General features: G+C 38.7%; 1 protein-coding gene across 9 annotated transcripts in view; it reads left to right on the top strand.

Annotated features, from left to right (window-relative positions):
* The window catches only part of ULK4 (unc-51 like kinase 4), a 543576-nt gene that overhangs the window by 160216 nt on the left and 357176 nt on the right, over positions 1-26184 (top strand). For all 9 annotated transcript variants that reach the window (XR_002337917.1, XR_002337916.1, XR_002337918.1 and 6 more), the window contains 7 exons: positions 1478-1611; positions 3760-3881; positions 4030-4086; positions 11158-11209; positions 11312-11406; positions 25796-25847; positions 25944-26088. Coding sequence is in view for 5 of the 9 variants with exons in the window: in XM_021070410.1 (XP_020926069.1) it covers positions 1478-1611; positions 3760-3881; positions 4030-4086; positions 11158-11209; positions 11312-11406; positions 25796-25847; positions 25944-26088 (657 nt within the window). In the remaining 4 variants the exon portion in view is untranslated. The remainder of the gene's footprint in view (positions 1-1477; positions 1612-3759; positions 3882-4029; positions 4087-11157; positions 11210-11311; positions 11407-25795; positions 25848-25943; positions 26089-26184) is intronic.

The following is a 26184-nucleotide window of genomic DNA, read 5'->3' as shown; positions in this document are numbered from 1 at the left end:
ACAGGTGTCAACTAATCAAAAATTCTCAGAGTCCCTTCTATTCCTTTGGAAGTCCAGCCCCATTGACAGCATGTCCTGTTGCAGCTTCCTGGGAGTGCCAAGCTGACCAGGCTGGTCCCGTTCATTTCATCACTTCTTATATCACATCACATCTTACATGACATTTTTGGTTTATACTCACCATGAAACAGTAGGATCTCATCTCTATGGTTTAATCATTATCAAGAAGTTCTATGCTCTAAATTATTTAAGTCATGTTGACATATTTCTGCTGACGCATCAGTATTTTCCCTGCATTTTGACCAATAGCATGTATTTGTTAGAGTATGACTAAGGCTGTAATTAGTGGTTGAAACAGAGATGCTAACTGGCTTATGTGGAACTTTTGATTTGGTTTCATTTCCAGACGTTTTTACTAATAGGGCTCCAAATAATAATAAGTAGGAAGACCAAAGTATGCATACATTGACCAAGAGTACCGCATGAATACTATGTGTTAAGATTTCATTGTACTTTACATATGTATTGTGTATACCCCTGCCCCTTCCCAGTTTACAGTGGAAGTCTCTGGAAGTTCTGAGAAGTAGAAGTTGGATGAGATGAGTGATTGCAACAGAGCTGGAGAGGTGGATGATGGCAAGGGGGTCCAGCAAGGGAGATTGTGGAAAGGAGCTTTTGTGTGATGAAATCAGTGAGCTCATTGCCATTTAGAGAGCTGAGAGAACTAGGAGCTTGGGGAGGTAACTCGTGGGTCCAGCAGAGCGGATGAAACATGAGCCTAAAACTTTTCAAAAATACTCTTTAAGTACTCAGAGTAATGGTTCACTCTGTCCCCTAGCAGTTGGAAGCAGTTGATTCAGAACTGATGTTCAGTGGATGCCAGTGGCTTAAAGAAGCAGTACGCTTATTAAGAGACAGAGATCATAAAACCAGTGGACAGAAGGGCATGTGAAATCCAGATGTTCATATAGTGTCTGCACTCTGTATCACCCAGTGCTGAAATGAAACTTTTCCTTTGGATTTATGTATACAACTTAGTGAAAGGACAGGAATTCATGTGACTTGCCTGGAGTTCCAAGCAAGTTTAAGACGAACGACCAGCAAAAGTGCAGACAACTTGTGGTTGAACTTGAGTCTTTGAAACACCAAAGCCCCCTTCTCTCTGGATGCTGTTGTTTGCCTTTCATTTCTCATGTGAAGAATGTGGTTTCTTTTCACGGGCAGAGGCAAATGAAGTCAAGGCATTGTTGTAACACACTGGCGGAGATATTCAGAGTTGCCTTATCTTCTCTCTGCATGAACATTTAGATTTTTCTAAGGCACAAATAGACTGTGCCTGACAGGTTGTTACAAATCTAAATGTCAACATGATTGGGACTGTGCCCCCTGGAAATATTTGCCTCGGTGGCATTTTTTGGACAGATGCTATCAACTGTTTTATCATGAGAGGTAATCTTTTGCACTTTGCTGTGTGTAGACTGGTGATGTACATTGAGAGAGACAGCAGAAAGACCACTCCAGGCAAGGAGCAGCAAAGCGGCAGTGCATACCTGTCCAAATGCCTGGACCTTCTCATCCGTCACATCGTGCAGGAGTTGCCTCGAATCCTGGGTAAATTGGAGTCTTGTCCTCAGGCCCCTTGCCGCTTACCTTTCTGTGACTTGGCTTTTAGGCATCAGCTTTTTTTTTTTTTTTTTTCTTCCCTTAATTCTTACTGGTCTGTTTTTTCAGGCAAGTGCAATGACACTTTTTCTTAAATGTCCAGTTTCAAAATTTCAGTGTGCCTTATCTGTTTTCATGATTATTTTGTGTAACTGACATGATGCAGTGAGGCCAAAGTTTTATTGAGGTATTCGTTGTAGTAAATTGGCAATTTTGGAAAATAGTAGGGGAGCATTTTAGTTGCTTAAGACTGACTTAGGCTATTATTTTAGGTAAGTTTTCTTGAGATTTCTCTCTGCATAGTACTGAAGAAAAAAATTTTCCTTCAGGTTACAGCCACAAATTTATGTTTTGGTAAAAGAATTTAAAAATGCATAGGTATGAACAATATTAAAGAATTATAATGCTGAAGTTCAAAGTTTGAAAATTTCTTTGGTTTCTAAAATTTAAGATAATAATGATCTACAAAGGATATTTGTTACAGCAAACAAAGTATGTTATTCCATTGTTATTTATGGACAGGAAAATAATCAAAGGAATGCATCTATTTAGTTGAATCTCATTCCATGCTTATCCAGCAGGTGTAGCTATAAACCAGAAATGTTTAAAATGTTAAATTTGATCCAACCCATTATGGTAAAAGATATTTAGACTCAGAAATTCAGACTATTAAAGCAATGAAAATATCTTCATGGCTGATGGCCAGTAACTTTTTGTTCAGTACTAACACTGTGGCAGATTTCTTCCTATTAATGACTGAAAATAGAGCATTTCATAATTTATTTGGATTGTACCTTTTTAAAATCTCCAACTTACAGGCTATGAGCTGGTCAGTTGGTAGTTAAGTTTCTTGTTACCTGACTCATTCTGTCTTAGGATAAATGTTAATTAAGATTCAGATATCTACAATGCAGATTTTATTTGTTCTTGGACTTGCCTTCCCAATGAGAAATTTTAGGAATTGATCTCTTATTACTTCCATCTTATTTCTGTTATTAAAACATTCTGGGAATTCCTGTCATGGCTCATTGGAAATGAATCTGACTAGCATCCATGAAGATGAAGGTTTGATCCCTGGCCTTGCTCAGTGGGTTAAGGATCTGGCATTGTCATGAGCTGTGGTGTGGGTTGCAGACGTGGCTCAGATCTGGTGTTGCTGTTACTGTGGTGTAGGCCAGCGGCTGTAGCTACAATTTGACCCTTAGCCTGGGAACCTTTATGTGCCATGGGTGTGGCCCTAAAAAGACAAAACAAACAAATATTCTGATCTGTATTCTGTCCATGTATCATTTTTGGCCACACCCATGGCATGTGGAAGTTCCAGGGCCAGGTTCCAGGGCCAGGGATTGAACCCAAGCCACAGCAGTGACAATCCTTAACCACTAGGCCACGGGGAACTCCTCACAATTTTTTTTTTTTTTTTGGTCTTTAAGGGCCACACCCAAGGCATATGGAGGTTCCCAGGCTAGGGGTCCAATCGGAACTGTAGCTGCTGGCCTACACCACAGCCATAGCAATGTGGGGTCCGAGCCGTGTCTGCAACCTACACCACAGCTCATGGCAACGCTAGATCCTTAACCCACTGAGCAAGGTCAGGGATCAAACCCGAGTCCTCATGGATACTAGTTGGGTTCATTAATCACTGAGCCACCACGGGAACTCTGCCTCACAATTTTTAATAAGTTTTTTCCTGTTTACAAAAGTATGGAGTGGGAAATCCCTGGTGGCTCAGTGGGTTAAAGATCTGGCATTGTCACTGCCATGGTATGGGTTTGATCCCTGGCCCAGGAACCTCTTCATTTGTAAAGTACAAAAAAAAAAAGAAAAAAAAAGAAAAAAGAAGAAGAAGAAGAAGAATCATTTATAAATTCTATTTTATATTTCTAGATAAGCGATCAAGTTTATGTCGATTCTGTCCTGAGAGGCCACAACTTTCTGTTGTAATGTCAAAAATTGTTTAACGAAAATAATATAGCTTCCATTTCTTTTATTTAGAGCTTAATTGCCTCAGCATTCCCACCAGTGTTCAGCCAACAACCAGGGTCCCTAAGGTTTTATGGTCTTTAACTTTGCGTGTGCTCTGGGATGTCCTTGCAGGTGACATCCTTAACGCCTTGGCTAACATTTCTGGTCGTAAACACCCATCCACAGTTCAAGCAAAGCAGCTGAAGATGTGTCTCCCGCTGATGCCTATAGTGCTTCACCTCGTAACTTCTCAGGTAGCATCTTATTTAGAAAAAATAGATAAAAATGTGGCTCCCTTCTTTGTAAACTGGAGCCGAGAAACATCAGCTCAGATAAAGCATCTTCATTTCTTTCTTATACATGGCTTTCGGGATTAAATCTGTGGAAACTTTCATCACACAGGTATTTCGACCTCATGTTGTGACAGAAGAGTTCCTTTTCAGTTATGGAACTATTCTTGTGAGTAACGCTCAATTTTTCTTTCTTTTTTTTTTATGTTCCTAATAAAAATGTGACTATCTCTACTGTTTGTGGAATTTGGTGTCAGAATGAGGTAATTTTAAAATCCTAGTGGAATTTATTTGTCTCTAGGGAAGTGACCTTTCTGTATTTTTATCTGTTGACTGTAATAAAATTTGACATTTGGGAAAAATACATTCTCTCTCGATAATGTGTTTTGTTCAGAGACAAACCCAAGTGGGGTAAATAAGTCCATAGAAAACATTTCCATAGGTTTTGGTATTAAACCTCATGAAAAAATTTAAAAACAGTAACACTGGTAAAAATGGAATCCTGGGAATATAGTGTCATCATTTACCTTGGCTAACATTGTCCACTTATGTACAGGGTTTAATGATGGCATTTCTCTAAGTTAAGCTCAATTTAACCTTATCTTTAATTTAATTTTGATGAGATGAGTAGCAGTGAAAAACAAATCATTGTATTACCTTTCCCTTTGATTTTACTCACAAAAAAGCCTTCATTCAAGTTGTGACTTGTGAATTATGTTACCTTTTTCCTTTGCCTGGAATAGTTATGGTATATACTGTTGATCAAATGGGGAGCTGTTTTTAGGGAAAACTAAGACATTTCTCAGGCAGCCTCTCCAGCCTACTTTGATATTAATAAGAAACACTGAACTGAGATTTTCAAAATGCCATATCATGCAGACATCTAATTAAACATCTCAATTTTATTATCTGATTTGGAATAAAAACGTGATTGCCACCCACAAGTGAGAATCTAGTTTTCTAGAAGGTTCCTCATGGGGTCAAGTATGATATTTTGAAGTAAGAATGTTTTGTTTTGTTTTGTTTTTTGCTTTTTAGGGCCACACCAGTGGCGTATGGAGGTTCCCAGGCTAATTGAAGGTACAGCCACTGGCCTACACCAAAGCCACAGCAAGGCCAGATCCAAGCCGCATCTGTGACCTACACCACAGCTCACAGTAATGCTGAATCCTTAACCCACTGATTGAGGCCAGGGATTGAACCTGCAACCTCATGGGTTTCCGCTGCGCCGTGACGGGAACTCCTTTTTTTTTTTTTTTTAATTAAAAATTTTGTTTTAACTTTTATTTTTTTGATGTAAGAATGTTGAGTAGAGGTTGCCGACTTTTAGGACGTCGTGTGTTTAGGTAATGCAGAAGGTGTCCTTTTGTACTCAATTTCATATCGTGATAATTCTCAAATTCTGAACTCTCCCAAATACATTCATGAATCGAAAAATTAATATAATTTTGTCTGCCACCTCCTCTAATTTGGCTGTTAGTCTTTTTTAAAGTACAATATGGGCATCATTTTTAGCAGGACTGTAATTCTATATTTATAATTCCATTGCACTGGTGAATTGATGCCAGAAATTATTTGCCCTTGCAGCCCACCTTGGGGTATTTTGGCACAGTGTTTATTTGTTTGGAATAGGTATGATTGTCCTGTTTTCATTCTCTATTGTTATTCTTTTTAACATGTAGTACTTTTCTCTGCCTACATTAACTTGAATCCCCTTGACATCTTCAAGGAAGTATCAAATGTCTCCCATATAAAAGACTATGGACTTTCAGGAATTATATGTATATCTTTTAGGAAGACCTCATCTGGTCCCATGTAACAGTATTCTTAGGAACAAGAGAAGAGACCAACTGAGGAAGGGCTTCCCCACCTCCTCCCAGAAGAGGGTGTTCCCTTTGCAAGTGGAAGGTGTTCTGAGGGCTCTGTGAGGGTTCTCTTCTTAGAGGCCCTTTTAGGAAATGGAAATAATTTGTCTGGTTCAAAGGTAATTGTGATACTGAAAATTCCTTTTTTTCTTTGGCTTGCTGGATCCTTCACACACTGAGTGAGGCCAAGGTTCGAACCTGTGTCCTCATGGATACTAACTGGGTTCATTTACTGCTGAGCCACAATTGGGAATGCCTAAAAATTCTTTAGCAGCCTTTCCCTTGATAATGTTGCTCAAGTAACAGAGAGTTTTGGCACATAATGGAAAAGCTCTCTTGTTGTCTTTAAGCTGTTTTCCCAGTTTGAGTCATGGCCAGTCCCAGAATTCTTTCATTATTTTTCTTACCACACCTGTCATTGGGCCTTAGCTGTATGTTTATCTTTCTTTACTCAGTGTTGGTAGCACTGATGAGACAGTAGTCCAGGGAGAGCAGTATTGACTGAAATTAAGGACCTAGATTTAGTTCTCCAACCCTGTTCTAGTTCCTATGAACTGTTGAGAGTTGGACTTTGCTTCAGTGAGTTCATCCACAATCTGTCCAGAGGATGCCAAAAATATGATTGCCTCCCTGGTGCTGTGAGGCCCAGTCAGCTCCTGCAGCAGCCTGAAGCCCCTGGGAAGTCCGTGGTGAAGATTAGCACTTTAAAGCCTCTTGAGTTTTCTGCTTTAAAAGAATTATTTTAAATTTTGCCTGGGAAAAACTTTCCTGAAGTTGTTTGAGAATTTTGGGGGCGGGGGGGGGTGGGATTGTGGAGAGGAGAGGCTGCAGACCTGTTAGTGTTTTGTGGGCTGGGACACAGAATGGCCTGTGGGACTGGCCACAGCACAGTGCTTCTCCTTTCCCGGTGACATGAGGGACCAGACCATTCATGTGTCTACCCTTGGCAGTGTGATTTGAAAGCCGCCTTGTTCTCTCTGGTGATAAATATTGGTTTTCATGTTTTTCAAAATATATCTGGTTGAGTAGCTACTGTATTATGGCAGTCCTTTTATATTTTAATAATATGCCTTGATTTGAGGTTTCAAATCTGGTCCACCAAATTTGCTAAGAACTTCTTGGACTTCTGCTAAAGGAGCTCTCCAGGAGCTGCTGGCCTGCCTTGGGTAGTGCGGAGACAGCAGTCAGGATTGCTGTGAACTCCCCTCATCAAAGGGTCCTGATGGCACAGACTAGAGGGGGTGTTGGAATTGTGCTTCCTCTTGGCTTTAGTTTTCCTACTGGCACCAGGTGTGGTTTTCCTGTTTGACTTATAGACTTTTTTTTTTTTTTTTTTTTTGCTTTTTAAGGCCACACCTACAGCATATATGGAAATTCCCAGGCTAGAGGGCGAATTGGAGCAGGAGCTGCCATCCTCTGCCACAGCCACAGCAGATGGGATCCAAGCCACATCTGAGACCTACACCACAGCTCATGGCAATGCCAGATCCTCCTGGTTTCTAGTTGGATTTGTTTCCGCTGTGCCAGATGGGAACTCCCTAAACCGCTGTACTTTTATAAACTTATGGGCCAGAAGTTAAGGGGTTGTGGGTTCGATCCTTGGCATTGCTCAGTGGGTTAAGGATCTGGCATTGCCGTGAGCTATGGAGTGGTTTGCACACATGGCTCGGATCCCATGTTGCTGTGGCTGTGGTGTAGGCCAGCGGCTACAGCTCTGATTGGACCCTAGCCTGGGAACCTCCATATGCCGTGGTTGTGGCCTTAAAAAGAGAAAAGAAAAAAAAAGTACAGTGGTTTTTGTGATGGTTGGAGTCTTTTGTAAAAAGATAAGAGAATTCAGCTTTTCAAATAAAAGAAATGAAATTATTCTGATTTCCATACAAGAATATAATGATAATCCTCCTTATTATGGAGGCATTGAGAGAATTATTGAAATAAAAGACAGTCCTCTGTAGACTTTGATTTGAAGTGAATGTTGGTTCGTTGATAGATTTTTGACTTCTGTTGTAATAGTTAATGCAGGGTGGGTTTACTCTTATTTTTAAAAAATATGATATTATATACATATTCATTGCCATGCAAATGTCTTATTATGAGGTTTTTCTCTCTTTAAAAAAACAAAACAAAATCCTGAATTCGTGTATCCAGCTTGCTTAGAGAGCTGATTCTCTGCTTCTCTGAAGTACGGAATGATATTAAGGGGGATGGCCTGTCCTGGAGACATAACTTTCCCTTTTTCCTTCAGGTGGGACCATTTCCTGCCCCACACTCCTCCACCCAGTGAGCCAAGCTGTGGAGTAAGTGTCCATTCTTTTTACTCCCCCGCTAAAACTCCCAGCTTTGAAGCTCACACCCTCACAAGATGGCCTGCGCCCCCCTGTACTGTGGTCATCTGTAGATTTATTGGGGAGGTCGTTGCTCCTAGTTCCTTAGAGCCCAAGGCTCACTATCATTCTTAGAGAATCAGCTGTCTTTGTGGAGGATCCTTCCAACACCTCAGCCTCTCAGCTCCCCGACTACTTCTCTCCCCAGGAGTTTGTCTTTTCTTCCCTCTGCTGCCTATACCCTTGACCTTATTTTCAGCATCACACTACCTGGCTACCATGCCTCATTTTCAGCTCACTAACTTTGCCCCCCTGTCTCCAAGAGCCCTTTAATCCCTCTGAGACTTCTTTGGCCTTAGCACTTTGTACTCACCAGCCTGCCCTCCCCGGCCCTGTGACTTCACTCTTATCTTTACCAGCTTAGAGTCCCTGCTTCAGCCCCCATCACTGCCTCCCACACACTCCTTATTCCTTTTCACTCCCTCCATTGTTCTCTGGGTCAGTTTAAATTCTCTATGGACCCCATCCCTGTTTTGAGTGACTAAATATGGCTAGAGAAAACAGGACAGAAATAACCAGTCTCACTTTGTATTCATGACTGCTTCTCTCAAGTGAGCCCCGTCTGCAGACTGGGACATGTGGTCCTTTTCCTAATTTATATATCGTCACGCTCACCTGGATGGGTGTTCAGACATTCCCTCCTCTCCTGAATGTCCAATGCCTCCTACCCTCCTGTCGTCACTCTCATTTGATTAATTCCTATTACACTGAGAATGAAGAAGAAGAAATAGATCTAGAGAGATGCAAATTGGTAAATCAACGAAACATTCATATGGATTAAAAAAAATTAAACAGGGGAAGTATAAGGAAGAAAATAAAAGCAGCCTAGTGTTTGACCGTCTAGAAAACCCTTGTTACCATTTAAAAAAGAAAAAAAAATTAATATACATACATGGTTAGAAAATTCCAACCGTGCAGAAAGGCGGAAAATGAATAAAGCACACATCCTGGGCCAGCATTTCTCCTCAAAGGGAGCTTCTCTGGGTGGTTCCTGTGATTTCTTCCTCGAAAATCTTTGTTCACATTTATATTTATGTATTATCTATATTCTTTAAAAAATTGCATAGCAAGATCATAGTATAAACATATTCCCTCTGTTCTTTTTTACTTAATCTATAGACATTTAAGTAGATTGAGTCAAAGACATTTTTCTCTGAATTTTTCAACATCAAATCCATCTTTATTCAGCAAAAGTCATGTGCTCATGTTGGCATTTTGTGAAATTATTTCAACCAAATTATCATGAAATGCTTACAGTGCCCCTTTATTACATTAGTTCTTTAATAGTCTTTTTTGTTTGCTTAGTTAGAAACTGAAAAAAAGAATTCAATCATGTGTAAAATATATGCTTATTGAAGAAAATGTAGAAAATTATAGTGATATTTGAAAAAAAAAAATCACCCATAACCCTGCCACTCTCAGTGGTTAGCAACCATTATTAGCATATTGTTGTTTACTTAGTGTTTTCAATCCATGTGTATGCATTTGTGTGCAGGAAAACTATGCATGTATGTACAACGTATGTATATGACTTATACCACTTATACCAGTACATGTGTTTGAAACTATGTTGTGTGTGTACATATATGTATCTTTTTTCCATTTAACATTGTATCATAACTATTTTCCTGTATCTTAAATGTGTTTCCCCATTTTAATGGCTATATACTGTCCCATCTGTATGAACTGTACACGGTTTGATCTCATTTCAGTGAAGTTTAAAAATACCCAAGCAAACAATATACTATTCAGGGATACATGTATATGTGGTAAAACTATTTTAAAATGCTGAGGAAATAATAAATTCATGAATAATGATTATCTTTGGAGGAATGATAGGCTGGTGGGATGGGAAACTCATCAAAGAATTGGGACTATCTTAGTTTTTACCTCAAATGGTAGGTTTCAGGGTCTTCTTTATTCTTTATAGCATAAAATCTCCATGTATATTCTTTGGGTATGTTATGTATAGTCTTTTCTTTTTAGGGCTGCACCTGTGGCATATGGAAGTTCCCAGGCTAGGGTTTGAATTGGGGCAATAGCTGCTGGCCTGCACCACAGCTACAGCAACACCAGAGCCTTAACCCACTGAGCAAGACCAGGAATTGAACCCCTGTCCTCATGGATGCTAGTAGGGTTCATTACTGCTCACCCACAACAGGAACTCCTGTTATGTGTAGCCTTTTACATTTACTGAATATTTTAAGAAGAATCATTGGACTATAGTAATTCATTTGCCACTCCAGGCCAATTACTTACTTATATTTTAAAATCCAAGGCCATTTTTATATTTTATTTGGTATTTGTTGTCATATATAAAAGATATATGACAACGCAGGCATGGTGTGTGGGGAGTTAGGACTGAGGTAGGAAATACATAGGTGGAACTCAGAACACTGGAGAAATTTGAAGACAGGCCTTAAATGGCTGCATCTTGATGCAGTACAGTACTGATACTGAGGTAGCTAAGGCTTGGCCTTCCTTTGAGATGACTGATTCCGTGCTATCCTCATTAGTGTCCCAAGGTAGCAAGTAAGCGTGACATATTGGAAAAGGTTTATGGGTTGGTTGATTATCCTCATTTTTGCAGGTTGACCTTTCTGTGCTTATATTGCTATTGATTTTATCCTAACATTTAATCTCACTGATAGTGATTTGTATATTTAAAAATGATTACAGTTTATGATGATATATACTGTTTATATGATCATATTTTAAATTTATAATTACAGTGTTCATAACATGCATGTAGTACTTAATGGCTTCCAAAAGTTATGTCATTAAGAACAATTGATCATGTTATTTATATTTGGTTTATTTTAATTTTTTTAAATATGGAATGCTTCACAAATTTGTGCGTCGTCCATGCTCGGGCCATGCTAATAATCTGTCATTCCAATTTTAGTATGTATGCTGCCAAAGCAAGCACTGTTATTTATATTTATATTAGTTACTTTGAAGTCTATTTAACATTTTAATTTTTTTTTACAGAGTCATATTAAATCAGTAGACTCAGGAGAAACTAATATAGATGGAGCCATAGGTAAGTAAACCATGGCACATTTTACATCTTTGCTTGAGGTATTGTGATATTGTGATTTTGGACTTATAAATAAACTCCTGTAATAATTAACTGTACTTCTAGGACTGATGGCATCAGAAGAATTTATCAAGATCACGCTGTCGGCTTTTGAAGCTGTGATACAGTATCCTATTTTATTGAAAGACTATTGCTCTACGGTTAGTACTGGCAGCTTTTGAAAAAAGATATTTTTTGGTTTACTTGGTAATTCTGTATCTAAAGAGACTAGTTTACACATGCTTGGTGCCTACATGTTCCTCAGGTGAAATAAGCTTTGAGAAAAGCTGTGCCCCTGATAGGATGAACATAAGAAATCCCTTCCTTCCTTGTTGACTTTATTTTGGACTTCTCTTTGCTCATTATTCTCTTTCCTTGCAGTCCCAACTTAACCTCAGCTTGCTGCTTCTTTCTCCTTGCCTGATTATTTGTTGTATCCAATAGCATAAACTCTTAGAACAGCTTCTTAACCTATGGGCATTTGGAGATGGACAGGTCTTTGTTGTGGGGGCTGTCCTGGGCATTGTAGATGTTTAGCAGCTTTCCTGGCCTCTATGTAGTAGATGTGGGTAACACCCATTCCAGACCCCCCCAGTTGCAACAAGCAGAAAGTGTCTACACATTGCTGGGTATCTTCCAGGCAGCAAGATTGCCCTCTTTTGAGAACCTCTGCATTAGGGTGATCCTTAGGTGAGCTGAGTGGTGAATGTAGGAAGGAGGAAAGTTTTATGACTACGTTCTCATCAGCAGAAGCACCCAAGAAAAGGAGCCAGGTAAGAGGAGACCACAGCAGTCATTTTTGTATTCTCTTCTGGTTGTAGGGGCTGACATAGCTCAGCAAGAGAGTTCTCACTCAGGGTCTTTCAGGAGGTACCAGTCAGTGGTGCCTGGGGCTGGAATCACCTGCAAGTCATTCCCTCATGTGTGTGCCTCCAGTTGAGACTCTGTAGGCATCTTTCTCCATCTCTATGTGGTCTCTCCAGCAGGGAGACTTCAGGGTAGTCTGCCTTCTTATGTGGTAGCTCAGGACTCTAAAGATTGATATCTCGAGAGAGAGAGGATAATTATTTTTTGAGGAAATTTCCACCAACTTTTTTTCCACAGCATAGGGAAGTTCCTGGGCCAGGGGTTGAATCCAAACAGCAGCTTCAACGATGCCAGATTTTTTTAACCCACTGTGTCAGGCTGAGGATTGAACCCATGCCCTCCGCAGTGACCTGAGCTGCTACAGTTGGATTCTTAACCCAGCGTGCCACAGTGGGAACTCCTCCACCAAGTCTTTATGGTTATTTTCTTTTTTTTGGTTGTTCTTGTTGTTTTAATCTGTTTTACTGTAAAACATAAAGTACAGAAAAATGTATTGAAATATGTGTAGTTCAACAAGTAGTTGCAAAAGACGTGCTCCAGAAATTGCCACTCAGTTAAAAAAAAATTAAACATTACCACAGCCCCAAAGTCATTTTAACTACAAATTCTTTGCTCTTTGAGGAGGGGACCACTATCCTGACATTCACACTAATCATGCATATTCCTTTGTCAGCCTGTGCATGCCTTCTTAAATGATAAAGGTTGGATTTGCCTACTTTTGCCTTTTGTATCAAAACAATATGTATTCCTTTGTGACTTGATTTTTTTCCCTCAGTGTTTGTAGGACATTCATGTTGTTAAGTATCCTTAAGTTTAATTTTTCATCAGTGTGTAATGTCCCATCATTGAAATCTGAATATATGCATGTAACACAACCTGTTTATGCTTGATAAACATTAGGCTGTTTCTAGTTTTTGGCACTTAGAAAAAATACTGCTGCAGATTCTTGTTTATGTGTTTTGCCCCACATAAGCGTGCATTCCTGCTGGGGTACGTCCTTAGGAATGCAATCGGTGGTTATAGGACATATTCAAACTCGGTTTGTTTGGAAGTGCCATTGTGTTTTCCAAAGAGGTGGTTCTGGTTTACCCTCACACCAGCAGCACAGGACCAGATCTCCTCATCCTTCCAAGTTCTTGTGATATCAGCCTTTAAATGTATGGGTGTGTAGTGACATTTCACCATAGTTTTAAATTGTATAGTCAAGACTACTAATGAGGCTGAATAGTTTTTCTAATGTTTACTGGCCGTTTGGGAATACTCTTTGATGAGACGCTCGTTAGGTCTTTTTAAGATTTTGATTTTCTTTTTTTTTTTTTTTTTTTTTGCTTTTTGCTATTTATTGGGCCGCTCCCGCGGCATATGGAGGTTCTCAGGCTAGGGGTCGATAGCGCCCTATGCCAGAGCCACAGCAATGCTGGATCCAAGCCGCGTCTGCCACCTACACTACAGCTCATGGCAACGCTGGCTCCTTAACCCACTGAGCGAAGCCAGGGGTCGAACCTGCAACCTCATGGTTCCTAGTAAGATTCGTTTCTGCTGCGCCACAACAGGAACTCCTGCATTTTCTTTTTTCTTTTTTTTGCATTCTTTTCCTAACTTTCTGAGATAAATATTTAGTTTGTTGATTTTTTTTTATTTCTTCCTGTCTAATATATGCATTGAAAATTGCGTCTCCTTTGGTTGTAGCATTTTTGGTATCTTTTAAGTTAAAATATTAGCTTTTACTCATGGGTTATTAAGATAAATATATTTAAATTTTCAAACATGCAGGCACTTTTTAGTCATTCTAAACTGATTTCTCACTTGCATTGAAGTTAGAGAAATACTCTAATTTCATTCTTTGAAATTTATTAAGACTTGTTTCACCATCCATTATAAGATTTTTTTTGGTAGATGTTCTGTATGTATATGGAAGAACATGTATTTTTGAACTCTTGGGTACAGCATTTGGTATATGTCCATTAGGCTAATTATTATCTTGCTTAAATCTTTCCTATCCTTACCAATTTTTATCAGTTTTTGTCTATAAATTACGAGACAGATGTGTACAAATCTCCCTCAAGGCTGTTATGAATTTGTCTATTTCTTCTTGTGTAGTTCTGTCAGTTTTTGTTTTATATATTTTGAAGCCATATTATTAGATGCATCAAATTTAATATTATATCATGTTAGGAAATCAACCTTCTTTTTCATTGTGAAATGAACTTTGTTTCTAATACTTTTTGCCTTAAGGTCTATTTTGTCCCATCTCAATAAAATCATACCTGCTTTCTTCCTGATATATCTTCTCTCATTCTTTTCTTTTCAGCAGCTCTCTGTCTTTATGTTTAGATCTTGGTCATGTAAATATCATATAGTATTTTTTTAGAAAGTCTAATTTGACTTTTTACATAATATGTATTCCATTTACATTCACTGTAATTGTTAGTGTATTTGGATTGATTCCACCATCTTCTTTGTCATACATATTTTCTCTTTTCCCGCTTCTACTTTATCTTTTTTCTATTGACTAACGTTTTTTTCCATTAATTTTTCCTTTATGTAAGGTTGGCATTAAAAGCTGAACTTAAAAAAAAAAGATGTTTAACTAAAATACAGGCCATGGCGTATTCCTTTGCATTGAGTCCTCTCAGGCCATGTGTGTTATTTTTGCCTGACATTTTAAAGTTTGTCTTGTCTTATTTCTCTCTTTTTAACTCTCTTTTGTTATAAAATGATAACAGAATACTCCTTATTATTACTATAATATATGCTCATTTGCTTTTGCCCACGTGTTTACTTCCTTTTTTTTCTTTTCTTTCTTTCTAAATTCTTACTGCTTCCATCTGGCTTCACTTATTTCTGAATAACATACATCCTTCATAATTTTCCTTAACTTTGGGTGTGCTAGTGGCAACCCTTTGAGAAGTCATTGTTTTTGTTGTTGCTATTGTTATTTTTTTAGTTGAAATATAGTTAATTTACAATGTTGTGTTAGTTTTAGTATATAGCAAAATGATTCAGTTACACAGATATACATATATGTATTCTTTTTCAGATTCTTTTATGTTATAGGTTATTACAAAATATTGAATATAGTTCCCCATGCTCTACAGTAGATCCTTGTTGTTTACCTATTTTATCTGTAGTGTGTGTATTTGTTAATCCCCAAAAGTATTATTTCTTGAGGGAAATTTTTTCCTTAATATTAAATTCTAGATTAGCAGTTAATTTTGTTGCTATTTAGTACAAAGATATTATTTCATTATCTTATTAGTTGCTACTGAGGGGTTAGCTGATAGTTGGTTTTTCCTGTAAGGATAGTCTGTCTCTTTGTTCCTTGTTTCCTTTTAAGACCTTTTTTTTTGCTGGGGAGGGGGAGGGTTTTTGATTTTCTATAGGGTCACTGTGTTGCAGCTAAACATGAACTTCTTTTGTAGATTCTGCTTAGGTTTTATGTGCCTCTCGAATCTGTGGATTGGCCTTTTTCTCAACTGTGCGCAATTCTTACCCCTCATCTCTGTTTATCTTCTCTCTGCTCAGTCTCCTTTAGCAACTCCGATCCTATGGCTATTACACTTTCTCACTTATTTCCTATACTTCTTACTGTCTTTCTGTATATTTCATCTTTTTGTCTCTTAGTGTTGTGTTCTGGATACTCGTATTTGCTTTGTTTCTGTCTTCTCTGTTCATTCTGGTGCCAAATACAGTTACGATATTTTAAATCGGGATTTTCACGTGTAGAAATTATCACAAGAAATTCTGCTCTATTGCTTTTTATAATTTCCTTTTCCTCATAGATATCTCCCATTTTGTGCTTTACTTATTCGCAGTTGTTAGATATTTTTACATGATGTCTGATATTTTCAGTGACTGAAGACTGTGATATGATGTCTGTTGTATCTTGTTCATGCCAACCTCATCTTGTTTTCTTGGAAACCTTATTAATGGTTACTGCATGTTGGTCATGGGCCTTGAAATCTCTTTGTGGGCCTTCCCTGAAGCCTCTTGTGGATGTTGTTTCTCCGAGAAGCTTCATGTTTGTTTGAGGGCCCTGCCAGTCAGGGCTACCTCCGACCACAGTCCTTTGTACCCAGTGTAGGTCTGAGAACATAACTTCCCAGGGCAGCCTTCTCAGTTGTTCCCAGGAGCTGGAATCTGTGTGGATGGGTTGGGACTAGGCCTGGTTTTCCTAACTCAGGGAGAGTCATTCCCCCCTCCCCAGTGGCCAGCTCAGTGTAGACGACTCACAAAGCTCCATATGCTGGGCAGCCCTGAACTCAGACCTCTCTGTCTCTGGTCCCACTGGCTTCCACTGGGGATTTGTGTTCGTGTTACTGGTAAATGCCTCAATGGCACAATCAGTTCCTCGCTCATATGTTCCACTCAACTCTCTGGTTAAGGTTTTCATTCAGAAACTGGCCTGAAAGCTCCCCTCTCTTAAATGTTTCAAAGGTTTGTTTATATTTTATCTGGCATTTTTCATTGTGAGTTTTTAGTGAGATAGTTAATCCAAATAACCATACCCTCTGTTGCCAGAAATTCTGTTTGTTACAGTCACTTTCTTTCTTTTTTTTTTTTTTTTTTTGGTCTTTTTGCCTTTTCTAGGGCCGCTTCCCTCAGCATATGGAGGTTCCCAGCTAGGGGTCTAATCGGAGCTGTAGCCACGGCCTACGCCAGAGCCACAGCAACGCGGGATCTGAGCCTCGTCTGGGCCCTACACCACAGCTCATGGCAATGCCAGATCCTTAACCCACTGAGCGAGGCCAGGGATCAAACCCACAATCTCATGGTTCCTAGTTGGATTCATTAACCACTGCGCCACGATGGGAACTCCCCTGTTACTGTCACTTTCTTAGCAGTCATTTCTCAGTCTTCCACTGAGAGATTAGTTGCTTGAGTGTTGCTTGTTGATTCTTTTCCCTAATGAACGGTAATCCCGTGGATAATTCGTTAAGATCCAGTATTTCCAAATGTCTGTATTTACATTTAATGAGTCATTTAGTTAATTTGCTTTCTAATCATGAAATGCTATCATAATATTCATCGAAAAGACAGCCTGTGTTATGATAGGAGAAAGACATCGTTGTAACTCACGGACTTCCTAAAAAATAGTTTTTAATGCTATAACTCATGGGAAACCCTCTAATTACCTCCTCTTGAGCATGACTGGAATACATGAAATTGAAGATCCAGCACCTAGAGGAGCGTAACACTGTTTAAAATATCAGCACAAACTATTCAAGGCTACTTGATCAATACTTTATTATATGGAAGCGGTTACATGTATTTAATTCTTGCTGAGAACAAATGCTTAATGCAGATTTTTCCCAGAGTTTAGATCATTCAGTGCTTGGAAATTATCATTGTGGCCTAGAGAACAGTTCAGAATACCCCAGCGATTGGGTTTGGGCAGAGAGTTTGTTCCCATTCACAGTGATTTCAAAAAAATGGTAATCGTAAAGGGAATAATAAAGGTGATTCTGTATTAGAAAGTTCTAGCAATAATATACATAAGTTGCCTAAAATATAGTTTAATTGCTTTAACTTAGAAAAATAAGCTAAGTCATAATATCCTTTTTATGAAAAGCCCATCCTTTTGTAAATTTTGAAACTGAAGACTGGAAGCTAATAAATACTGAGAAATTTAACTTGAATTAAACCAAATTTTTGTGACGGTGAAAAGCAAATAAAATACTAGAGTCATGAGGTCAAAACTCCAGAGATAGCAATGAACCATGAAAAGGAAATAAGCCTTTGCACATTCCTATAAATCTTAGAGAGAATGCTGGATTTCTTATGGTATGCAGGGCTGAGGGTTTTCCTTAAAATTCCAAGTTTGGAGTGATGTCAGCTGATAGCTAGGATACAAAATCAAATTAGTTTTTGTTTTCTTTTTTTCTTTTTGAGAAACTGGCATTCTGTGGCCCAAGTATCTTTTAGTTTCAAAACTTTTTTTTAAACATCCTTTACATATTAGTAGGATAAGTTAGCATGGATAGAGTTATAGCAATGATATAAAAATGGACCCAGAAAACATCAAAGTATTTGGTTTACTCATATATTCATAGTCTGTGCCATTTGCAAACTACTTATTTACAGGAAGCACTGAGAACACACTAGGGAGCTGGAAGTAGGTCCTGACCTGAATTTGTTCAATATTGATTGGGAGGAAAGGATCGATATAAGAAGCAAAGATTGGACCCAAGTGTGAAGAGTGCTCTGTTGGTGGTATGCACGGGGCTTGCCAAGAGCCCTGCTCAGTCTAACAGGGTCTGGGGATCATTTTTGGAGGAGGCAGTGCTTTTTTTTTTTTTCTTTTTAGTGCCACACCCGCGACAGGGAAGTTCCCAGGGTAGGGGTGAAATTGGAGGGATCAAACCCTCATCCTTATGGATACTAGTTGGATTTGTTTCTGCTATGCCACGACGGAACTCCTTAGAGGAGGCAATTCTTGAACTACATCTTGGAGGCAAGTAGGGAATCAACTCCTGATGGGCTCTCGGGTGAGGAGTGGGTGTTTTAGGCAGAACAAAATTGTGTATTCAGACAGGGAGGAATGTGAAATGATTTTATATATATATATGTATATATATAAAATACATAACTTAAGAGCAATTTACTTAAAAATACTGAACTGTAGAGGTGTGAAATTATATGCATGAGTTAGTTTTTTTTTAATTAAAAGTATGGTTGATTTACAGTGTTGTGTTAGTTTCTGGTATATAGCAAAGTGATTCAGTTTATATACATGTATATTATATATATAATAGGTACTTTTTCAGGTTCTTTTCTATTAGAGGTTATTACAAGATATTGAATATAGTTCCCTGTGCTATACAGTAGGACCTAATGTTTATCTGCTTTTTATATAGTAGTGTGTATCTGCTAATCCCAAACTCCTAATTTATCCCTCCCCCACCCCCTTTCCCTTTGGCAACCATAAGTTTGTTTTCTATGTCTGAGTCTCTTTGCGTGAGTTGGTTTTAATCTCTGTCCTAGGAGAGGTCAGTGTATATGTGAAGTACACTTTCAGGAATACCCCCTGCAGTGATGATTGGTGAGCATTTGAAAGACTCTGATCAGAACTTCATACTCGAGGTGTCTTTATCTTGATGATCCCTTTGTTCGAAATAATTTTTTTATTGGTGAAATTTGTCCTTATTTCCAATATATATAGATTGGCTAGAGATACTGTACAGGTGGCCCACCTTTGGAAGGGTTCAAGAATCCAGTGAGCCCATCAGAGTGGTGTTCTTGGCACTGGCTGCTTTGTTCCTGTGTTTTGTACGTTGGAAACCTTGGGCGTCTGCTGAGATCTGCGGACTCATTCCTAGAATGATGTTTTTATTTATTTTTAATTTTTATTTATTTTTTACTTTTTAGGGCCGCACCTGCAGCATATGGAGGTTCCCAGGCTAGGGGTCGAATTGGAGCTGTGGCCGCCGGCCTGCACCACAGCCACAGCAACACAGGATCTGAGCTGAGTCTGAGACCAATATACCACAGCTCACAGGAACATGGATCCTTAACCCACTGAGCTGGGCCAGGGATGGAACCTACATCCTCATGGATACTAGTCAGATTCGTTTCTGCTGCATCACAACCAGAACTCCTCAGAATGATGTTTTTAAATGCATAAAGCAAAATTAAATGCATAGGGCTATATAGAGGAAGCCATTTGTACTGAAATGTAGTTATCAAAATATTTTTTAAAAACAGATTTTCTCTGCTGCTGGGCCCAGGTAATCATCATTACTCCTGTTTGCAGGAGCCTCTTGCTGTTTGTTGCCCCTGCACCTCCAGATCACTTTGAGCACTGTTGGAGCTGCTCTCTTAGTTTATGTCAGCCCCCTTCAGTGAGCGAGTCAGTCTCCAGGGATGAGGGGCCAGAGGCTGAGGCTCTCAATTTAGAGTTCCTTTCTCATCCCTGATTGGAATCTTATACATTGTATATCTAGACGATTGTTTTAATTTGCATCTGAATATTTTCCAATTAAATTCAGAGTAAGTTACTCTAAATATCTTAAAAAAAAAAAAAAAAAGACAGTCTAGGTCATTGTGTGCCTCTTTTTTTTTTTTTTGTCTTTTTGCTATTTCTTCCGGCCACTCCTGCGGCATATGGAGGCTCCCAGGCTAGGGGTCGAATCGGAGCTGTAGCCACCGGCCTACGCCAGAGCCACAGCAACTCGGGATCCAAGCCGGTCTACTACACCACAGCTCACGGCAACACCGGATCGTTAACCCACTGAGCAAGGGCAGAGACTGAACCTGCAATCTCATGGTTCCTAGTCGGATTCATTAACCACTGCGCCACGACGGGAACTCCCATTGTGTGCCTCTTGAGGCCTCTAAATCTAACTTCTGGCAGCTCTTTATTTCAAGGGCAGTGGCAACAGAAACAAAATGATCCCCCCCCACCCACCCACCATACTACCTCCAAGAAACTATAGCTCATCTACACATCCCAATTTATGTAATGTTAGTTGTTTTATCCTTATCTGCATGTGTATTTATAAATGACTAATTTCCCCTCTGGACTTAGTAGCTATTGAGTTTTGATAGTAGTGGTGATAAAATTCCCTTACCTACATAGCATGAGCTCATCTGAATCATACGTTATGTGTGTGGGTGTTGTGGGTATGTATACACACTTAGGTGGGTTTACTTTCAGTTAATGTTTGTAAATGGAATGTATCATTTATACATTTTGTTGCAGGTAGATACCCTTCTGACTTTTATGGAAATTTATTGAAATGTTTTATTTTCTTAAACTTCCTTTTTAAAATATTTTTTATATTTTCTGCCTAAAACCTACTCCAGGAACTAAAGATGTTTTTTAGCATCTGAAGTAGCTAAAATTTTAAAGTTTTATTTTCTTTTTATTTTTTCTGGAATCATTATATATTTAAGTAAACATTTACCAAGAAATGTGTGGTCTCCTTTTCTTGTCATGATTTTTAAAACAACTGTCTTTTCCTGAAAACCATTTATTATTTCAATCTATGTAGTTATTGAATAAAATCTATGTAGTTTATATCCCTTACCTGGTTTGACTAGCTAAGCATGCAGACATTTTCAGTGTCATTTTATTTTTCAGTTCGTGTTTTAATGGGTAGCTTTCATTTGATAAAGTAATCAACTGTCATTGTTCAGCAAAAATATGCATTAAAAGATAACAATATAAGAATTAAAGTGAATAGTCAAGGGAATTCCTGTCTTGGCTCAGTGTTAACAAACCCTACTAGTATCCATGAGATGCGGATTTGATCCCTAGCCTCGCTCAGTGGGTTAAGGATCCAGTGTTGCCGTGAACTGTGGTGTAGTTCACAGACGCAGCTCAGATCCCGCGTTGCTGTGGCTGTGGCATAGGCTGGCAACTGCTGCTCTGATGCAACCTGTAGCCTAGGAACTTCCTTATGCCATGGGTGTGTCTATGAAAAGACCAAAAGAAAAAAAGGGGGGGGGGATAGTCAGTCTTCTAAGTTTTCTTGTAGTCTTAATTTACATATAAACAAAGCATTTTATTTTTCCATTATCATCCTCCACCTGTTACTTCTCAAAGATTGTTCTCAATTGGAAGGATTATATTTACATCATCTTGGGATACTGTCATAATTGCCTTGAGTCAGTCAGAGGAAAACTGTGTTAATTAAAAAATTAAATGGTATAATTAAATAGATTTCTTCTTTTAAAAGTAGGTAAAATACATATTTAATACAGAAATATACATTTAGTTCATATTTAAGATTACAGGTTTTGTTCAGGATACAAAGTGTCATGCTGCCTATATTGTTTTCACTGAATATAATGAAATATAAATGTAATGATTTATCCACTCTTCTTACTCCTGAAATCAGATCTGCAATAAGGTTTTATTTATTTATGTATTTTTGCAGTATATTTTAAAAAATATGTTACACAGAAGCTGAATTGTGAGTTGTATTTGTTCATCCTCAGCTCTGATTAGCATTGTGAAATTGTTCTTCCAAGTATAAAACTGATTTACTGATTTTTTTTTTTTAATGGTACCTGAGTACCCATTTCCCCCAGTCTTATAAGTACTTGGTATGTCATGATTTTCTGGCTGGATTTGTGTAACTTGGTCTCTAAGTTTTGTTCTGTCTTTCTTTACTCTCTTTATTAGCAGAGGTGAGTGGGCTGTGATGTGATTGTTGGCCATTTGGGTTTTCCCTTGGGAACCACCTGTGCGTGTAGTCAGCATATTAATCCCTTGTCAGGTATGGGGCTTGCAGAACTTTGGGCTACCCAGTGGCTTTTCTTCTCATCTTGTTTATGAGGACTCCTCTGCAACAAATGTTTTCATTTTAATGTCAAATTTATGTGTATTTTCCTTTGAGTTTATACTTTTTAGGTGCCTTTCCTACTCTAGTATCACAGAGCTATTCTCTCATATTTTCCCTTAAAAGCCTTTTTTTTTTTTTTAACTGTTAGATCTCTAAGCCTCCTGTAATTTTTTTTTAGTATAATGATTTTCTTTTTTTTTTTTTTTTTTTTTGCTAAATAGGTAACTAATTGTACCTATACCCTTCAATGAATAGTCTGTATGTTTTCCCGCTATGGGTAGTCCTCACCCCGCCCTCAGCTGAGTTCTGGTATGTGTCTCTTTCTAGGCTTTCCAGTCTTGTCTATGCATTTCTTTGTCTAGCCCTAAGCTTGTACCACATTATTCCCATCATGGTAAACTTGGAAGCTTAAGAAGGTAAACAAATCTGCCTCATGGTTTTTCAAAAAATTTTCTGTTGTTCTTGACCCTCTTCTTTCCAAATAGATTATAGACTCAGTAGGAGGAGTTCACTCAAACCTTGCTAGAATTTTTTTTTTTTTTGTATTATATTGGAATTGCAGGTAAATTTGGAGAGTGGGCCTCTCTGAGGCTTCTCATCAATGGCTTTATCTTACCTTCATTTATTTTTTTTTCTAACATAGAGATCTGAGTATCTTACCTATGTTGTTTTCCTTTTCTCTGAAGAGCTTTGAACATTTCTTGCAAGGCAGGCCTGCTGGCAAAACACTTGTTATTATTTGTGTGAGAAAATCTTTATTTCTCCTTTTACTCTTGATGGATAATTTCACTTAGAATTCTAAGTTGGTGTTTCTTTCTCTCTCAACAGTTTAAATATTTTACTCCAACATGATGTATCAGGTAAAATAAACTGAGATAAATGATCCATTAGTATGAAGTTTTATGTTTATCTGACTAGGAGCAAGGCTTTGTTTACTGTTTACTGTAGCTGTAGGTTTCAGAGGTTAAAATACCCTGTAATATCCGTGTTTTGTCTCTCCTGTTGTCCTTGAGTTTCCCTAATAAGTCCTTCTTAAATAAAGCCTGTGTCTTAGTACTGCCTCAGTTTTAATCCTATTGATGTTGTAGTTTGGGGGGGGGGAGTGTCCCATAGTCCCTGTGATTAGGCCTCACCCCTTTTCTGAGCCTGTTTGCCTGGGCTGGGACCTTCACAAGTGCTTCTCAGCCACTCCCACCCTGACTCCCCAATTTATGAGCCAGCAAGTCTTAGAGGGTGCTAGAGTTGGGTATCCCCCGCCCTCCTCAGCTCACTTAGGTTCTGGTAAAACCCCAGTAGGTTAGGCTTTTGGTAAAGTAGTGTCTCTTGAGTCCAGTCAGGCCTTGGTTAAGGAGAAAAGGATACTCTGACCATACTTCAAAATGGTTAATTTTTCTTGGATTCTTCTCTGACTTTCAGCCTGGCAATTGGGTGGAGCTTTGGGATATAAAACTTAGGAGCATAGTGGCTGCACTAAGGCTGGGCCTCCAGCAATTTTTAATCTCTTCAGTTCAGGCTCCAACCATTAGTCAATTACTCTTTAAATTTTTGTACCAGTTGCTGGCTCTGGTGGTGGTTTCCGTTTTTGCCTGTCTCTTCAGTTTTGAGGAATAGCTGATTTGCCTTGTGACTTTGATGTATCTGAGAAGCCTTGTTGATTTGCAGGTTATTTAGCTTTTTCTTGTCCTGAGCATGGTTGTGACATCTTTCAGGCTTTTTTAGAAGTCCACCAGTGACTGTCATACTTGTAAATATTTTATATATATATTTTTCCTGTAAAAATCATGATATCATACCTTAAAATTTTATTGCTGTTGTAAGTGGTATCTTTCCCCAGTTGTTATTTAATTGATTGTACTAGGCATATGGGAATACTGTTGATTTTTGTCTATTCATCTGCTGTCTTGCTTTTTTGACCACATTAAATTATTTTTCAAACTTAGTGAAGCACAGGGTAGTTGGACACATAGATAATTTTTATTTCCTTCTCACTCTTCTCTTAATATACTCGCTCTCTTTTTATTTTTATTTTTTGGTCTTTTTAGGGCTACAGCACGGCATGTGGAAGTTCTGAGGCTAGGGATCGAATTGAGCTACAGCTGCCTGCCTAGGCCACAGCCACAACAACACGGGATCTGAGCCACGTCTGTGACCTACACCACAGCTCACGGCAATGTCAGAACCTTAACGCACTGAGTGAGGCCAGGGATCGAACCTGCATCCTCATGGGTACTAGTTAGTTTTGTTACCTCTGAGCCACGATGGAACTCCCTTGGCATACTCTCTTAAACCTTCACGATGGGTGTTGAACATATTGGTGGGGTTGATAGTGGGATATATTTCTTTTCTTTGCATGGTTTTTGCTTTTGCTAACTAGGAGTTTAGAGTTCCACAATTCCTTAGTGAAACTTGCTATCTGTGTTTTGAGTGATGTGATGTCACTTAATAGAAGAGATTAAACCAAACATCCCTGATTCTCTGGGTTCTTGTGCAAATATATAGATGTAATGTTACATATAACTTTACGCAAGAGCTAGAACAGGGTGCCATTAATGGGCCATTACCCATGAGTGGAGATCTTTACCTGTATAGGGCATCCTTTCATTGGTTTGTACAACAGGAGGGTGTTGTTTGGCTATGGACAACTTCTCCTGCCCTCGCATCAGCGTTGTGAGAACAAATACACATCTTAAGATCAGGTAGATATTCAGGTTTAAACAATAGGAATTTTGTCTGTTGTCACCAAAATAGTTCACCAAATGAGATAGCAGTTCTCAAAACTAGATTGTGGAAGTGAATTGTCCTTTCTTCATCATCCATTTTCATTTGGTGCACAAATTGTTATTTTGGAGTAAGTTTTAAACTGTATTTGATTGTGCTTGTTATAACTAGAAAATCATAGGGGTAGTTCGTTTAATGGATTTACGTCTTTTCAATCTATTTCTAAAACTCAACTGGATTAACTTGTCATAGCTTTTGATGTATTTGGTAAAAGATGAGGATTGTATATCTCCTTTTTTTCCAACATTTTGATTGTTGTTTAGTTTAAATTTGAGTAATGACCACCAGTTTATATATGTTAATTTGACTTTTTAATGTCAACCCATGCCAACCAGATTTTGTATTATATACTAAAGTTCCCTTTCATAAACTCTGAAGGTTTGCTACATTCCTGTTTTGATCATAGTATCATTTTGATCTGAGGACTTTTTCAGAGTTAAATGAACTTGGTGGTTATTAAATGTCATGCCAACTTTCAATCCAGGATAAATTTAGCCTCCCCCCCCCCCATGCCTTTGACTAATGATTCTGTCACTGGAAAAGGAATGGATAGTGGTTACTCTCAGTTTTGTGTTTGTAGGGATCAGAACCAAATCTTTCATGTCTGTTCTTTTAGGTGGTTGACTATATCCTGCCACCCTTGGTCTCCTTGGTTCAGAGCCAAAATGGTAAGTGTGACCACGTCAGCGGAATTCCATCAGTTACACGTTGTTTTCATTCCGTGTCCACGTGGTCACGTTCTTGGTGTTTGTTTTTCTTTCAAGTGGAGTGGAGACTCTTCAGCTTGCGATTGCTCTCAGAAACCACATCTCTTCTTGTGAACCAGGAGGTTGACGATGGCAAGAAGGAGGCGAACGTTGATTCTGACAGCAGTCTTCTGGGCCTCATTAGAGAGTCCTTACTTCCCCAGTAAGTCCCATGCGCTGCATTCAGACAGAGACATGTAGGGTGCCTGGATGCTTCTGTCAAATGAGGACGAGTGATGGGTTTGCACTGTCAGGGTCC

Source organism: Sus scrofa, chromosome 13 (genome assembly GCF_000003025.6).
Source record: "Sus scrofa isolate TJ Tabasco breed Duroc chromosome 13, Sscrofa11.1, whole genome shotgun sequence".
Classification (NCBI taxonomy): Eukaryota; Metazoa; Chordata; class Mammalia; order Artiodactyla; family Suidae; genus Sus; species Sus scrofa.
This window is presented reverse-complemented; position numbering and strand designations above follow the sequence as displayed.